General features: G+C 37.3%; 1 protein-coding gene across 1 annotated transcript in view; it reads right to left on the reverse strand.

Annotated features, from left to right (window-relative positions):
- LOC118193513 (metabotropic glutamate receptor 3-like) overlaps positions 1-19,399 on the reverse strand; it is a 286,303-nt gene that overhangs the window by 95,105 nt on the left and 171,799 nt on the right. Inside the window, exon 4 of the mRNA XM_085827511.1 lies at positions 6,574-6,686. Within this exon, the coding sequence (XP_085683637.1) occupies positions 6,574-6,686 (113 nt within the window). The remainder of the gene's footprint in view (positions 1-6,573; positions 6,687-19,399) is intronic.

A 19,399-nucleotide genomic window follows, 5' to 3' on the forward strand; every position in this document is an offset into this window, starting at 1 on the left:
TAGACGCCAGATCCAGACCCTCCCATCTGAAAGGTAAAGGGGGAACCTTGATTCGTCACTCCAAAGAACCCGTTTCCACTGATCTACGGTCCAATTTCGATGTGCTTTGCACCACATTAACCGAGCAGCGCGGTTGGACTTTGCGATCAAAAGCTTATGGGCAGCAGTACGACCATGAAAACCAGTCAGATGTGCTTCCTTACGGATGGTATTCATTGAAACAATACTCCCGGATGCCTGTTGAAACTCCTCGCGGATGAGGGCCATTGGTTGGGTACGGTTCTTCCGAATTTTTCTAAACAGCACTCGTCGGTCTCTATCTCCTAGTTTCGTTGGTCTGCCGACTCGGGGCACATTCCGACAAACACCGCTTACCTTCCACTTCTTAATCACACAGGCCACTGTCGATTTTGGGTACTTCAGATCGCTAGATATGTCCCTTAAGGATCAGCCACATTTGTGATACTCGATAATTATACCTTTCTCGAAATCAGAGAGCTCCGAACTGCGAGGCATCTTGCATGCGACTAAAGCCGATGCTGTTTCCTACACGATATATACTGGCGGAGTCCGTGACGTACCTTAGGACCGCAGATATCGTCATTTGCATAGGTGTCCAAATACTTATTGGTAGTCAGTGTATATATTAAGTAGCGCTTTCGAGACATGAAAAACGCAAGCTGAATTTCGTCAATCGACCCAGTAGAAAGGAAGATATACATTGGGGGGGGGCAAAACGTAAGCAACAGGTATTCTTTTTGGCATAAAAATCATCTGAGAGAAATAAAATTTAGAAATGAGACAGCATTTTGTATTTAAACAATGGCGAAAGCATAGTTGCTCAAAAATGACTACAATGCCTGCAGTATGGAATCAAAGAAAGAAGGCCTTATTGAACTCAGAGTATCGTTACACATGATTGTCTGTATAAGAGGAAGAACAACAAGCAAATATTCCTTAGAATGGGATATGCCCTCCTCTTACTGCAGTGGTTGCTTTGAACCGTCTCTCCACACTCAGCACCAAATTGTCCAACAGATCTTCAAGTAAGAATGCGCATTCTTCAATCAGCATCTGTTTCAGTTCCTGGGTGTTTCCCGGAGGATGTAATCATGCCGTAAGACGTCTTTCCAAAGCATCCCACACATGTTCTATGGGATTTAAACCAGGGGAGTTCGCTGGCCAATTCATTCGAGTGATACCTTCATTTTCCAATAACTTCTGAACAGCAGGAGTCCGGTGTGGCCGTGCATTGTCATCCATCAAAACGAAGTGTGGCACCTCGGAACAGGCGCACATGGGAAAGAATCACCTCCTGACAATAGCGATCTCCAGTTACAGAACATGTGTCAAAAACGTGGAGCTCTGCCCGCCCGTTCAGCATAATGCCTCCCCAGACGAGAACTCCAGGACAGCCATAATGGTCTTTTTACGTGATGTTACTGGGATGAAACCGTGTCCCGGCCGCATATTTCACAAGTGCACATCAGCATAGCCACTGAGGAGGGGTTTCGAAAATGAACCAATGAGCTGCTATTGCTCTTGTGACGCTAAATCTTCGTGCATGTCAGCGTATGTTGTTTACGTTTTAATTTGCACTTGTTTCGCAGTTATAAATATATGGCGTAATAGTAGAAAATCTCGTAGTGCTTTCGTTTTCTGAGTTTGATTAATCGCTGACATTTCACTTTCGCGATTTTTATCACGCATTAATATTAAGATTGATGTTCACGGAATATTATGTGGATTAAGAGGATTGAAATGTATATATTTTTTTAAATTCAGCTGAGAATAACTGAAAGTGTTACAACGAATCTAGTGTTTTCTTATATCAGTGCTTGCATTCTTTTGATTTTAAAGTGTAAGATTCAGAATACATATGATCTGATTATATCCATTGTTAACATTAAAAATTATATGTGAATAAATTGAATATACTCGTTATGAATACGATAAATTCACTCTGTTTGATGAGTATTTCTTGTGTAGACAGTACATTTAAGAGTGAGCAGTAATTAAATGCGAAATTTAACACACTAAATGTATACGAATGCAGTTAGTAAAGTCCACTTTTAATAAAATTGTGCATTGATTATTATTATAGAACATCTTTTTCTTATAGACTGCAATAAAAAAGTGCTGACTTCTATATACATATATAATTGGAGTAAATATTTTTCTCATACGCTTAGTTTTATGTAAAGATTGCATTTGGGCTCAGATGTTTATTGCATATTTCTTTCTTCATCTTATTTACCACTTATTAAGTAATAGTTCACATCGATATTTTTGCGAAGTATCCAACATGTGTTTGTATTTATTTCAACCAGGTAGTGAAATCTTCACAATTTTCTATAATTAATTTAACTGCGCACTGAAAAGTTTCAGAAGCAATCGACGATGCTTTAATTATTTTGTACAGAAAATTGCGTGTCAGAATATTTTAAACCATCTTGCTTAAAGCATGCGAAAGGTCATGTGACATGACAGAAATTTTACTGGATGCTCATTGGTCCATCCTAGAAGCCACTCCCTCGGTGGCTACACAGATGTGCACTTTTGAAATGTCCTCTCTCCAAATTAAATGGCGTTGAGAATCGCTTGTGGCACTAAAACGACTCTCATCCGTAAAGAGGAAACGACTGCATTGACGATATGTCCAGTTTTTGAGCTCCTTGCACCACTCTAAACGATGGTGCCGATGACCAACTTTCAAAGCGATGCAGCTTTCAGGTCGGCGGGAGAATAGGCCACCTCCGTGAAGACGTTTGGATACAGTAACCACGACACTTATCGGCCCCTTTCTGTGCACAGTTGCTGAGCTATGGTGTTTGCTGACTGGTTTTGGTTTTCGTGCAAGGAGTACGAAAACTGGACATATCATCAATGCAGTCATTTCCTCTTTACGGATGAGAGTCGTTTTAGTGCCACAAGCGATTCTCAACGCCAGTTAATTTTGAGAGAGGCCGGGACGCATATTTCACAAGTGCACATATGTATAGCCACCGAGGCCTGCAGGACAATATATTGGTCATATACTGCAATTATTTCCTGGGACGGACACCGCCAACCTTTCTAACAGTTTGGAAGTCTATGGTTTGGAATGTCTTCCATACCATAGACCACCGAGGTGCACATATGTATAGCCACCGAGGCCTGCAGGACAATATATTGGTCATATGCTGCAATTATTTCCTGGGACGGACACCACCAACCTTTCTAACAGTTTGGAAGTCTGTGGTTTGGAATGTCTTCCATACCATAGACCACCGAGGTGCACATATGTATAGCCACCGAGGCCTGCAGGACAATATATTGGTCATATGCTGCAATTATTTCCTGGGACGGACACCACCATCTTTTCTAACAGTTTGGAAGTCTGTGGTTTAGAATGTCTTCAATACCATAGACCACCGAGGTGCACATATGTATAGCCACTGAGGCCTGCAGAACAATATATTCGTCATATGCTGCAATTATTTCCTGGGACGGACACCACCAACCTTTCTAACAGTTTGGAAGTCTATGGTTTGGAATGCCTTCCATACCATAGACCACCGAGGTGCACATATGTATAGCCACCGAGGCCTGCAGGACAATATATTGGTCATATTCTGCAATTATTTCCTGGGGCGGACACCACCAACCTTTCTAACAGTTCGGAAGTCTATGGTTTGGAAGGCCTTCCAAGCAATCGAAACGGCACTTTTGTTCATTCCGAACTCGTGCAGTTCGCCCCTCCTTCAGATTTCCGATAATTCTTCCACGTGCTCAGTTATACAGGTGATTTCTTCTAGCCATATTTCACGAAAGAAGTCACTTGTACTTGCAGCGAATGTCTTTAATTATGTCTCTGTCTTTCCTTTTATTGCAGTCTTGAGTTGGGCGCGCCGAGCGCACGGGTTTTGCGTACGCTTAAGTCGTCTGTGGCGTTTTGTTCCTGACATTTGCATACGCATGACCTTTCTACTGAATTGCGTGTTCATTGTACTGATCGTAAGAACCCCTTTTCGTCAATTTCATGGCTATCTGATTAAAATTTACATTGTAAGTTTTGCATACCAGTGTAGATCTGTCTCCTTTTTTTTTTTTTTTTTTTTTTTTTTTCGCAATGCACATACGTAGCCTATGTTCTAGAAGAATCATATGTCAAGTATGATAATTTTAAAGGGGTTTATTTTGAGCATTTGAATATTTTTTGGATAGAAACGGAAAATAGCCAAATACAAAAAGAAAATTTTAGATGGTATTACAGTTTAAATTTTATCTTACGCATTCTCCCGCGTCAAAAGAAGGACACACTTGAAAAACAGCTTTTTTTAAGAAAAAAGCAGGACATACAAAAACGAAAACAAAAGTATTTTATGTAACCCTATTAACTATGACAATTCTGATTGAACTTAATTTTTAAATCGCTATCATATAGCTTCGAAAAATAAGGAAAGTAAAGTAAGCATGTAAGATAAAATAGTAAATAAAGGAAATTTCTGATTTAAAATAGCAAGAGGCCTCTATCTTTGTCATTTTAATTTGGACATTTCAACTTTTCTGTCCTAAAAATAGTAACTGCTTATAATATATGAACCAACATAATTTTCATCAGTATCGCCCACTCTGTTCCACGCCATCTACAATACTCAATGCATATATGCCTCTCTCTATCTCTGAATATATATTTGTAGGATAAAAAAATAGGCAAAGCAAATTTCTGATTTTAATCGGTAATAGCCCTTTATATTCTTCAATTTAACTATTTCCCCTTTCTGTTATAAACGTAGCAACTACTTATTATATGAAGCTATTATATATATGAAGCTAAACTACATGATTTCAAAAGATTTAGCCAATCAGAGAATAAGATTTCAATTCCAAATTCTTACATACATTGGTGTGAAAAAATTAAGGACGAAGTCGAAAAATTAGCATATCAGCTGAACGAAGAGGCAGAGCGGACAGAAAGACCAATCAGGAGATTAAGTAAGGTGATATACGGTAGCAAATGCGCAGATATGTAGGTAGGTGTAATGGGGGAGTGTCTGAGTAGTATAAAGCATGTTGTCTGTGTAAGATCAGTATTTCTGGCAAAGAGATTGCACGCCGTATAGCAGTTAAAATCACACCGAGTTGCTGCCTCAGCGAGAAATGGCGAATAATCAATCTGTTAGACGACATCTGGATGCTTTTACCCGAGGTCGAATCATTGGGAAGTTGGAGGAAGGCCGCAGTGTGACAAGTGCGGCTGCAGAGTTCGGAATTGCTCACACCATCGTTTCACGACTTTGGAGACAATTTCAAACTACAGGAACAGCTATCCGGGGGTTTAGTAGTGGTCGTCCACGAGGAACCACACCCGCAGATGACCGGTATATTGCCTTACAGGCCAGAAGAAACAGGCGGCAGACAGCGGGAGAAATCGCTAGACACACGACACAGGCGACTGGACGACCGATATCGCGTTTTACCGTGGCCAGAAGACCGCACGGTGGTGGTCTGTTTGCACGACGCCCTGTACGGTGTGTACCTCTAACGCCTGGCCGTCGGAGAAGGCGTTCTCTGTGGTGCCGGGAACACCAGACTTGGAGAGACAATGAATGGGGACGAGTACTCTTTACAGATGAGAGCAGATTCAGTCTGAGTAGCGTTTCTCATCGCATACTCATCTGGAGAGAGCGCAGAAGCCGCAATCATCCCTCGAACGTCATTGAAAGGGACATTTATGGAGGTGGCGGTGTTCTCGTTTGGGGAGGCATCATGCTTGGTAGTCGTACAGACCTTCACATCTTCGACGCAGGTTCAGTCAACGGGACCCGTTATGGTAACGAGATTCTTCTTCCATATGTGCGTCTTTTTAGAGGCGGTATGGGTCCGCAGTTCCTTTTCATGGACGACAATGCACCCTGTCATCGCACAGTAGCTGCCGAACAGCTCTTAGAGAGTGAGGATATTAAACGTATGGATTGGCCGGCACGATCTCCGGATCTCAATTCCATCGAGCATGTATGGGATTTTCTAGGCAGGCGCTTGGCAGCTCGTACCTTACCACCAGTAACGATTCCGGAGCTTCGATTGGCGCTGCAAGACGAATGGGCAGCAATGCCTCAACAACTCATTGACACCCTCATTATCAGCATGGGCAGACGCTGTGAAACCTGCCTAGCGGTCAGGGGAGATCATATCCCCTATTAAAGACCGGATGTTTCTTGCTGGACACCCGTCACAGGGATGTTTCGGCCTACAGTCGCATTGCGCTCCATGCTACTTTTTCAATAAAGCTTCTTTTTATCCCTCTGATTTCTTTTTTAGTAGGTGTTGCTTACATTACTCATGTCCTTACGTATTGGGGATCTTACGGTATTAAATGTGTTGATTTGGAAAGCTTTTGTACAAAGTTATATTGAAAAAAACCGTCTCGTCCTTAATTTTTGCACACCAGTGTATATACACGCACACATGCATACAAACAGAAAACAGTTATTTAGAAAGTAGATGAAAATACTGCTGTATTAGTTCTTTTGCATTGCAGAAAATTCGAATATATATTATTAGTTGGTGATAAAAATATACTATGCTTACTTAAGTATTTCCAGTATAGCATGAGCTTGATTTACGTCAGATGGAACCGTCCGGAAAAAGTAATCATATTTTTCTTTGTTGCTTAGTGTAGGACTTGTGGATTGGTAACTCACCTGAAACAAAGCAAAGGAAGTTAAAATAACAACATAGTAAGGATTATCTGCTTTTAGAAATATGTCTTAGTACCGAAAGATTTCGTACCAGGCATTTAAATTCTTATATAAAAAAATCTGATGTGTACACCACATGACTTCCTTGTATAGAATATTAAATTATACGCATTTTTTCTTGCATTTCATTTAAACGTATAGGATTGAATTAAATCTACTTCTCTGACAGCGCATAAACCCTAATAGAATAAATGCATTCTTTAAAATTCACTCTATTTCTTTACCATAGCGACACTCTGGCGATAGGTTCACTTAACAGTATTATATTTCGTTCATATTATAACTCAGAATGCACAAAATTTGTACATTTAAAGAATTATCTAGTCGTTGCCACATGTTCTATTCAAATACTATAATAAAGCTAGAATGGTGTATAAAAGAAATTAAGCAAACAAAACAAAAAAGAAACAGTTTTCACAGACGATTGAGTATTTCTCATTTAATTAATTCAGTTCTCACATCGCGAGAAGACCAAAATACATAAAAAACTCAAAATATCTCTATTAAAAATTACGAAGTAAATCTTAAACACTTATTTCCTCGAAAAAATTCCAGAAAGGATTAAGCATGATTTAATTGGCAATAATAAATGAATGCGTTATCTTTGTTGTTGCGAAGCTAAGTTTCTCTAGATTGGCAACAAATCCACTAGTCTCCTGTTTCAAATGTAAACATCAATGGCCGCCATTAAAAACAGGCTTAGCGGCAATTAAACAACTTTAAAATTGCTGATAATTCTAAAAATATTCCACACAGATTTACTAAAGGCATAAAATCCTTAACGGGAAGTAAAAACAACATAATTCAATCATTTTTAAAGCAAAACATGTACAACTTACAAACATATAAGAGTAAAGAAACTGAGATCACTGAGCCGGGTAACAGAGTGGATATATATATAAATATACGTTTGGCGCGGCCGATTGAAACCAAAATACGAGGTGCACATCTACATGTTATAGTAGTCTTATATACAAAATATCAAAGCACTGAGGCTACTCGTTTTTGAGTCATGCGAGATACGTACGTACATACATTCGTAAAGACGCCACGAAAAATTCTCTTCAGAATTTATTTTAAAGCCGTTTTATAATTTTTTTTGAAGGAAAAGAGTATTTTATTCTGGCTTTACGTACAGATATCACACAAAAACATCGTTAAATTGCATTCGATAGCTGTCAAAATGGATATTTTCGTTGAAATATGCTGCTTGAAACTTTTCGCGATTACAGTGCTTTCTTTTTACTTCGTACAAGGAAGTAAATCAAAAGAGTTGCATCATGTTTTTTTCCTCCGCAAAGGAAACAACATTTAGAATAAAATGCATTATTTCGGCTAATGACGAGGACAATGATAAAAAGATCTCAAAATATTTTTCGACAATGGTATTTTGCTTTGAAAAAAAAAATAAATAAATGTTTACGAAATAAAGAGTAAAAACTTCAAAGCAAAATTTTTCTATCTATACGATGCGCATCTCGAAACATACGTAAAGGGAAAATAAAGTAACCAATTTGTTCTGCATTTTGAAGACAATTGGACGTTTATAACTTGCAAAATACGAAAATGCTTTGGAATACGTGCATTTCAAAAATATCTTTTAAGATAACTAGAATTAAGGTGTTAACCATGGCAAGAAATATACGTACTACACATTTTTAATAAATTTAAATCGTAGTACGAGTTTATAATAGATGAAATGCACACAAGTCCGATGATAGGTTAATAAAATTTATTTTATCAAAAGAAACACTTCAGAGTTCTGGAACTTTCCACAGAAATACTCGTACAGGTGTTCACAGTGTCACACAATAGAATCAGTGCTTACACTTCAAACTACTAAGAACGTTAAACACAATGCAAGCAAAGCACACCTAAAAGGAGAAGCTTCCAATACTCGGAAGTCACTCTGAACTAAGAACTCACAACAGCTAAGGGCCTGTCAGGCCTTATATATATTTCACTCGGCTGCAGAGATATATATAGTACTTTCTGCTTCTCGAAATTACTGCTTCTCGACATTTTATCGCTCATATGAGAAACGAATACACTTACAGTTACACATGAAATCAATCAAAATACTTATTACGGTGACAGGTGACAGGTGACGGAGGACGGGGACGCCTGATGTTTAACAGAGGTAAACAGGCATATGTCCCGCTCCCTCCCCTATCTAGTGGCAGCAACTCCCAGGAGCCTCATGAGGCCACCTCGGGAGTTTATTGAAGAATTTTACGTAATTTTATTACGGTGACACAAAGACCGGACGAAAATGTCGCCAAATGATGGCCAAGATTGAGGACTAGCGATTTCTCGCCACATTTGGCGACAAAAAGTAGTTGCCAAAACCGTTACCAGCTTGGCGATATCTCACCAGAATAGCCAGATAGCCCTTTACACAACACCCCTGTATTCTTATTTTTCCGACTACACATCCTTCCTTTAGATATTCATTTTGCATTATACATCAATTTCAACTACATTTTCAATCAACTACATTAATTTCACATATAATTTCATTAAAATTATCCGTATATGTACAAATTTCGTAACAATGTTAATAAAAGATGTTTAATAATTTCTAATTGAAATAATTAAAAATGAGCTTTATAAAAATGAACTCATATCTTATTAAAAGAATACTTCGAAAATCTAATACATCATTTGGAGAGTCTCATTTTTCTCTGATATACACTGAAGTGACAAAAGTCATGGGATAGCAATATGCAAATATAAAAATGACAGTAGTATCGCGTAGAAAATGTATAAATGCAAAGTGCTTTGGCTGGGCTTTCATTTGTGTTCAAGTTATTCATGTGAAGAGGTTTTGACTTGATTATGGCGGCTCGACGAGAATTAACAGACTTTGAACGCGGAATGGTAGTTGGAGCTAGACGCATGGGTCATTCCATTTCGGATATCGTTAGGGAATTCAACATTCCGAGATCCACAGTGTCAAGAGTGTGCCGAGAGTATCTAATTTCAGACATAACATCCCACCATGGACAGCGCAGTGGCCGACCACCTGCACTTAACGACCGAAACCAGCGACGTCTGAGTAGAATTATCAATGTTCACAGACAAGCAACACTGCGTCAAATAACCGCAGAAATCAATGTGGGACGTACGAGGGACGTGTCCGATACGACAGTGCGGCGAAATTTGTCTTCCTTGGGTTATGCCAGCAGAAGAAAGACTCGAGTGCCTTTACTGACAGCACGACATCACCTGCAGCGACTCTCGTGGGCTCGTGAGCATATCGGTTGGTCCCTAAACGAATGAAAAACCGTGGCTTGGTCAGATGAGTCACGATTTCAGTTGGTAAGAGCTGATGGTAGGGTTCGAGTGTGGCGCAGACCCCACGAAGCCATGGACCCAAGTTGTCAACAAGGCACTGTTCAAGCTGGTGGTGGTTACATAATGGTCTGGGCTGTTTTTACATGGCATGGACTCGGTCCTCTGGTGCAACTGAACCGATCATTGACTGAAAATGGATACCGTCAGCTACTTGGAGATCACTTACAGCCATTCATGGACTTCACGTACTCAAACAACGATGGGATTTTCATGGATGACAATGCGCCATGTCACCGGGCCACAATTGTTCGCGATTGGTTAGAAGAACATTCTGGACAATTCCAGGGAATGATCTGGCCACCTAGATCGCCCGACATGAATCCCATCGTACATTTATGGGACATCATCGAGAGGTCAATTCGTGCCCAAAACCCTGCACCGTCAACACTTTCACAATTATGGACGTCTATAGATGCAGCATGGCTCAATATTCCTGCAGGGGACTTCCAACGACTTGTTGAGTCCATGCCACGTCGAGTTGCTGCACTATCGCCGGGCAAAAGGAGGACAGACAAAATATTAGGAGGTATCCCATGACTTTTGTCACTTCAGTGTATATGCCGCCCAAACGGGATAATGATAGTGACTCTAAATCCCGTAACCGAGGGCCCGGCTTTGAATCTTGGAGAAGGCATGGAAGTTTGTAAATGTATAGTGTCTGTGCGGTATGGGGGAACACTCAAAATACGAGGTGAACCGAAAGCGATCTCGAGAATTTAGTGGTAGGAGAAGAGAGATGGGAGATCCTGGGATTAATTCCGCTGGTGTGCTCTTCTTCAAAATTGGAGGTGGAATTGAGCTGTCACTAGTATACCTAGAAATACGTCTACATTAAGGTGATGGTAAGAAATTTATAAGTTATTATTTGAATTCTTTTCGAAAAATTATAAAAAATACTTTTAAATAAAATACAGATTTAAAAAATAAATCAGAAAATATGTGGGAATTTTATTCGGAATGAAACTAAATTTTGAATTGCGAAAGAAGGAATCGAGTTAAGTTAAATAAAAAAAAAAAAAAAAAAAAAAAAAAAAAAAGAGATATTACTAAACATATACCAAATTTAATTTCCATAGAGGAACTGAGATTTTGAGAGATAAGTTTTTAAAATCTTCTCGGGCAATTGTTACAAAATTTGGCACTTTGGTATAGCTTGAGTCAATGTAATCGAAGTATGGGAAAAAATAGGTATTTGTCATTTTAGAAAATCTCAGATTTTGTGTCAGAATACCTATGTTATAACGTTGTCATACATAAATCTAATATATATCCGTCATAATTTCGAGACGTGAAAAACGCGAGTTAAATTTCGTCAATCTTTTTTTTTAGCCCAAGGAGGCTAAAAAGATAGGCATTTTTTAATTTTGTTTTGGCATTTTCTGACGGTTCATTTTACAAATTGTTCCCACTAAATATTAAATCCCTGCATTATATTTAAAGAAATTAAAAAATGAAGAATCTGCATGGAAGTATGTATGTTTCTCGCCCTGTGAATAAACAAAGGTACTCAGAGACACCCAATTTTGAATAACGTAGTCCTCCATTCAATTACGGGCACTTGGAAGCCCAAATTTGGAATCTGTAATTTGTTTTACTATCTATTTCCTATTTTGTCAAACATCAAAGAATTTTTTATTAACAGACTCAACGATTTTAAAGCAAGCAATTGCAACGCAGGACGGAAAAAAAAAATATTTCTATCTATCTTAATATCCGAGAGACTGTGTATCGGAAATTCTAAAGATACGCTCTTTTAAATATTTTGTGACAATGCCGTTGTATTGAATTTTATGGTTTAAATGCGAAGAGCTATGTTTAATAAGTAAAGGTACATCAAAAAACGTTAAAAATCTCCCCTTTGAGCGAAATATAAAATCTGAAAGCTTTCAGAGTTTTATTTATTCTTTTTACTTCCTTGTACGAAGTAAAAAGGAAGTATTGTAATCGCGAAAGCTTCAGGCAGCATATTTCAACGAAAATATCCACTTTGACCGCTTTCGAATGAATTTAACGATGTTTTTGCGTGATATCTGTACGTAAGGACATAATAAAAGACTCTTCCCCCCCCCCGAAAAAAAAAAAAAACTAAAAAACTGCTTTAAAATGAATTCTGAAGAGAATTTTTCGTGGCGTCTCTACGAATGTATGTACGTACGTGCGTACGAATGTACGTACGTACGTATCTCGCATAACTCAAAAACGAGAAGCCTCAGAACGTTGAAATTTCGTATATAGGACTACTATAACATGTAGATGTGCACCTCGTATTTTGTTTTCAATCGGCGGCGCCAAACGTATATAAATATATTTATAAATATATCCCCTCTGTTACCCGGCTCAGTGATCTCAGTTTCTTTACTCTTATATGTTTGTAAATTGTACATTTTTTGCTTTAAAAATGATTGAACTATGTTGTTTTTATCTTCCGGTTAAGGGTTTTATGCCTTTAGTAAATCTGTATGCAATATATTTAGAATTATCAACAATTTAAAAGTTGTTTAAGTGCCGCTAAGCCTATTTTGATGGCGGCCATTGCTTGTTTACATTTGAAACAGCTGAGTAGTGAATTTGTTGCCAATCTAGAGAAACGTAGCTTCGCAACAACAAAGATAAACGCCTTCATTTATTATTGCGATTTAAATCATGCTTAATCTTTTCTGGAATTTTTTCGAGGAAATAAGTGCTAAAGATTTACTTAATTTTTAATAATTAGTAATTTTTAGAAGAGATATTTTGAGTTTTTATGTATTTTTGCCTTGTCGCGAAGTGAGAACTGAATTAATTGAATGAGAAATACTCAATCGTCTGTGAAAAACTGTTTCTTTTTTGTTTTATTTGCTTAATTTCTTTTATACATCGTTCTAGCTTTATTATAGTACTTGAATAGAACATGTGGCAACGATTAGATAATTCTTTAAATGATACAAATTTTGTGCATTCGGTGTTATAATATGAGTGAAATATAATACTGTTAAGTGAACCTAGCGCCAGAGTGTCGCTATGGTAAACAAATAGAGTGAATTTTAAAGAATGCACTTATTCTCTTGTGGTTTATGCGCTGTCGGCGAAGTAGATATAATTAAATCCAATAAGTTTAAACAAAATGCAAGACAAAATGCGTATAATTTAATATTCCGTACAAGGGTACACATCAGATTTTTTTTTATGCCGAGTGAATCAGCAATATACAGAATTTACTCATCGTTTTGCTCCAGTGTTTTATTAATTTTGTCACTGGAATGTGTGTTTCCATTACCATTAATTAAAATCTTATTGCTAATATTAAGAGGAGAAGACATGAAAATGGGCTGCCAGGAAATGAAATAGTTTGGTTTAGTTTATTATAGCAAAGCATACTGGGGCTATCTCCCTAAGGGGAAGGATGCCTTCATGGAGGAGGATTTTCTAAGAGAAACTGGCTCGTATGCACTTTACGCATGGGGAAAATCACGAAAACGTTATGGAGTCAGCCCGTTGGTCTGGATTCAAACTCAGGTCGAAACTACCAGTGTTCAGCGATTTTACCGCTGTGCCGCTAGTGGTTCCAAGATGAAACGAAAAATAGTAGAAAACCACAGCGTTGGATCTGTGATGACAGATGATAAACTGCTGTAATTTAAAAACTGGCATATTCTTCCTACATATATTTCTATATAAATCCTTCCTATATAAATACTATATAAATTTAAGAGAATACTTATTCATCAGCTGAAAATTTACGTATGGGATTTTAAGAAATAATATAACCTCATTTTTTTCCGGAGGCAAAAATGAAATCCAGTAAGATGCATTTACGCTGTAACACGCTTTATTATTTTTACTAAACTGGTATAGAAACAAAATAAATCTTGTGCGAAATCTATTCTCGTGAGCATCACAGAATGTGTATTCTCAGATGTTCGTAAAGTATTTTAAACGATTTGAAAGCGGTAAAATTGATTTTAACAATAGACTGCATTCAGGAATGGCAAAAGAATTTTAGAATTTGAAATAGCAATAATATCTTGATAAGGTCCAGTCTTGACGAAGTTCATTCTCTGGAAAACCTTACGAAATATTTTCTCCCTCCTTTCTGCATGCCTTCGTGGTGTAACGGGAACACATGCGGCCCGTATTCGAGAGATCCAGGTTCGAGTCCCGGCGAGGCCATTGCTCATTTTCACGGCTCCTACTTCAAAATAACCTAATAACTCTACAACCTTATAAAATGAATATTAGTTATTAATGTTTTAATTAAACAGCTGTATTTAAAATATGACGGTCTCGTAGTTTAATATAATTGATTATTGAATTTTTTTTATTCAGAAACATTTTTAATGCAAGATCCTTTTTATAATAAACGTATACTATCCTAGATAAACTGGAAGTCCTTGAGGGCTAGAATATAGAACTGTATAGGGAATTACTTATCGCTGAGTTCTCGTACGCAAATGACAAGCCTAGGGAAGGGCTAAATTTACTCTATATTTCTACTCAATGAACAGATGGCCCCTCCTGGGGCTTACAGTAAGCCTCCACTCGCGATTTACACTCGGGACTTACACATGGATTTGCATTAAGTCTCCACTCGGGGTTAGAAAATAAAACCTAATCTAATACTAAAATAAAACCGATGAAGCTGCAAGCTGCACGTAATTAATTAACAGAGTTGACCCCTACTTAAGACCACCGGCGGATACTCCGTAACAATACGGCTCGATAGCAGTAAGATTAGACTTTCAGCAACAACGTGGTCAGAAGGCAGAACACGCTCCTCTAGGATTTTCTAGTGAAATGATTCAGATTTAAGCTTAAATACCTGTTTCGACTTCATTTACATAAAACGTGTGAGGTTTTAACTATTTATTTTAACTAATAGTTCATTTTAAGTTGAAAGACTTTCCTATTACCTTCTTTTCACGCATGCGTTTCATTGCAGAATGCACACGAGATAACGGGAGTTTATTCAGATTAACGTAGAAAGAAGTGCTATTTAAACAAGAGTTTCGGAAGTTAGTTTTTAGAGCGTGTTTGCCTATTCCAGGTTACGTTATGTTGTAATTATTAGCAGTGGCGGCTCGTAATAAGCACTGTGGAACTGCAGCGCCTCCTATTTCCATTTATTTTAATTTTTAATATTTAATATAGTGTGCCCTTTAGTCTTTAATTCTTTCTTCATTCGTTCATTCGCGTTTCACAGTTCCAGCGACATGGCATTTGGCTGTTCTGCGCATGCGCACACAGAAAGCAGCACGCCGAGCCAGGGAGAGACAAAGCATTGTCGCTTTTGCGGTTCCGAAATTCTGGCGTGTTATTGGGAACGTGATTTCTTTTTATTCCGCGCGTGTCGTATTCCTCTACAAGGTGGAACTTCATCATACGAACCATAAACAAAGTTCATGAAAATTTGCAACCTTTAAAAATTTGCCTTACTGAAATTTAATCAACATCAAATGCAGATCAAACTATTGCATTTAAAAATATCTAAATGATGATAATTTCAAGTTTTGGTTACTGAATTTGTATCAGATTATGCCTCGCGTTGAAATAATATGCAACTACATGCAACCCAGAGAAATTAGTACGCTTAAAGTTAATGAATGTATAACAAATTTCAAAACTGCTATTTCAGAATTAAGAAACTCAAAGTACTGTGAGAATTTTTCAAAGACACTGATGGCGGAAGCTAAGGAAATATATGATTTTATATTATATATTGATATAATGCACAGGTATTCTTCCACTAAACACTGAAAGCAAATTGTTTAACAAGAAATGCTTCGCTAGTTTTAAGAATGAACATTCTACACAAGAAATAGTACTGACCACTGAAGCATATCCAATAATTGACAAAGAAAAGCTTGAAACTGAACTAAAAGTATTCTATTGTAGGTCTGATATCCGTGAATATTGCAAATTAATTGAGCTACTGAAATTTATCTTCGAAAATAATCTAGATGATGTTCTTAGTGAAATTACTAAACTGATAAAAATTCTCTTGAGAGTTCCCATGACTACATCAGAGGCAGAACGCTGCTTTTCAACATTGAAAAGAATGAAAATTTTTCTAAGAAGCACTAGGAATTCGGAAAAACTAAATGAGCTTGCATTGCTTTCAATAAAGAAAAATTTCCTCAGTTGTCGTCCAGAGATCAAGGAGAAAATTACTGATCTTTTCGCGCAAATTAAAACAAGAAGAATGGATTTCATTTTTAAATGAATAGACAAAGATTGAACTGTAACAATTTTGGTTAAAGTAATTGAGAAATTTTTAATTTTTTTCTGGTAAGATTTCATGAAGTTTCAAAATAAATTTTCTTTTTATACATGTTCGTTTCCTTTTACACAATTTTAAATCAAAGCTTAATTTTTTTTGGAACAGCACCCCACTAATTTTAGCTACGAGCCGCCACTCATTATTAGAGACTTGCGTTAGCGGCGTTGAGTGTTCTAGCCATTTAGCTTGTCTCGCCGGTTTACTACAAACCAGAGCTCTTCCTGCGCATTTAAATATTCTGTGAGTCGTTAGGCTAATCTACCACACCTTGAAATTATTATTTATTACGTATTTTTGTTAAGCCAGAAGTGCTTGGCTTCTTGTAATCCAAGTTGGGTCATTTGTTAATTTTATGTTTGAATAAAAGCGTCTCATACACCCTTCTTCTAATTCCTTATAAAGTCTATGTTCCCAAAGAGATATAGACTATGCAAGCTAACTTCGCGTCAATATAATAAAACAGTAAGCCTTGTACGCGCAATAGGAGGCGATGGATTCTCTGAAATTACTCTTGATGATATTCTAGAATTAGTTACGGAAAATTTAGACCTAGTTACGGAAAAGGTTACTATATGGTATATTCTCAAAGAGACATAGACTTTCAAACGTAATTCTAAAAACTCATTTTGGCAGGGAAACGTAGATAGGAAAAGAAATTAAAAGGAAAAGCTTGTTCAAAAATAAAAATAACTATTAGAAAATTAAAATAAACCCCTACAAATGTTTTTCGATAATGTCCTGTGAATCTGTCTAAAACAATTAAACAATGCATTTCCTCCATATCCTATATAATTACGTTTCTGAATTTATGACGAAATTAGGCATTTGTTTAGAAGGAAAATTCTTAACTTTGACTGCATGTCGTAGCATAACACCTGAGAATTTCTGCGTTGCAAGGCGAATCTTCGGCGCCACATTTTTGCTTATCGTTTAAGCTGCTGCTATTTCTGACGGAGGTCTTTTTCATGATAATTCTTCCTCTGTGCTTCCAACAGCAAAACGGAAATTAGCCTGCCACTCCGTCCACTTACTGATCGAAACCTGTCATTGTGCTTCCGATTAAATTTCAGTATCTTCCCACAGGAAAATGTAGTGGGATCGTTCCTGTTCCCAACAAGCACCCATCTGTTCTGTTCACCAAATATTCTGATTTACAAACGGAAACGTAAAATCGCATCCGCTATTGTTTAGGTTGTTTACAATAGCGGTTCAGTATAAGCTACAAGAAATTCGTCTTCACTTAGGATATATTGGCTATGTTAAAATCAAGGGATCGTCTGACAGAACGAACTGCAAAACAGCGAAAAGAATTCGTGTTTAAATCGAACGTGAAACATTCAAATTTCCTTTCAATTTCCTTCCCGGACAAAAACATTTAGGACCGAATTCTGATCTTTTCGTATTCAGTGAAATGTTTTGCATAAGAAGCAGTTATGACAAAGAACTTCTCCTAATAAAATAGAATTTTAGCTGAAACCAAAAGATTTTTCTTCCTTTCTTTAAGCTAAACTTTCAAAAGTAAATCACTTTCAAACAATAGTTGGAACTCAGCGGGAGTTAACCACTAGCTACCAGGCCGCAGCCCTTGGCAGCCCCGGCTGAGCAGACGACATTTATAAAATGCAAAAAAGAAATATACATGTGCACACTTCAAGAAGAATACAATCAAAATATACGTATATACATATAAATACCAACTCAGATACAGATATATACACTTACATACATATATAATCTGAAACAAATAAAAGTATACATACTCTCACTCATATTAATATATACATCTATACAATATAAGTTATCATGATAGTTAAAATTTACATGAAGCATGCCATTGAGGTAAGTGTGATCCTTAGTATAAATTAGGTAGCATTAATAAAAGATATAAATATGTACAGATAATAGTACAGCATTCAGATATAGCGCTAACTTTGTGTATGAAAACCTGGCATAGTATAAATACTAAATTACATACTGAACATACATATCACATACTCTGTTGCTGACATATTGAACTAGCTTATATAGTTCTAACGTGCATACAGCTATGCTTTGCAGAGCAAGTAATCTGTCTTCAGGTTAATAAATGTGCCAGTTCAAGAAGAGTTAATGCCATACTGAAAGAGCAATGTCTATTTCTAAGAGAACTGTGCTTAAAAATGGCATTGTTAGAACCTAATGTGTGTTAGACACGACTCAAGTGAGTTAGACACGAGACAAGATACGACTTATGCTGAAGGAGCGATGTCTATTTCTAAGAGAACTGTGCTTAGAAATGGTATTGTTAGAACCTAATGTGTGTTAGACACGACTCAAGTGGTTACGGGAGCCAATGCGGTACCGAACGGCCCGGGTTTGAATCCCAGAGAAGGCGCAGGTGTTTGTAAATGTATAGTATCGTTACGGCGTGGGGGCACTTTAAATATATGGCGAGCCGAAAGTCCTCTGAAGAGGTTAGCGGTATGGAAAGAGGAGTGGTTGATCCTCGCCCCCCCGGGGTGCTCTTCCTCAAAATGGGGGGCGGAACTGAGCGAAGTCGTACTGTCAACTGTATGGTGCTCAAGGCTGTTGCCAATGGCAGGCACAATCTTGCGTTCCTTGCCACGAGAAATTTCGTGGGCTTGTTCTGATATTACTGTCAAACAAGTGAGATAGTCACAACACACATAAACATGAATTTCAATAATTTTTTTATATAAATGTATGTAGTACCACCAGTTCTATATAAGAAAAGTTTAAATTTTTACGTATTGTAAGTACACTCAATAAAAACTGATGTATTGTTTTCCACGAAACATTCTGTGAAAATATTTACGGAAATACTATTCCAAGTAGTGGTTTTAACATGCAATGCAAATACATACAGAGCTACAAGCTTTAATTCCAAAACAAGTAATATAAAAAAAAGTCAATTCCTACTTAGGTCAACAAAGAAAAATTTTATTGTAGTTACTTTTTATTAACATTATTAACATGTTTCCGTCTAATTTGTGAAGTTGATAATGGTCTATAATTTCTCATTCTATCCATCTCTTGCAATGCT

The sequence above is a fragment of the Stegodyphus dumicola genome, chromosome 12, assembly GCF_044657685.1.
Source record: "Stegodyphus dumicola isolate Sdum_Otavi_A_Nest chromosome 12, ASM4465768v1".
Classification (NCBI taxonomy): domain Eukaryota; kingdom Metazoa; phylum Arthropoda; class Arachnida; order Araneae; family Eresidae; genus Stegodyphus; species Stegodyphus dumicola.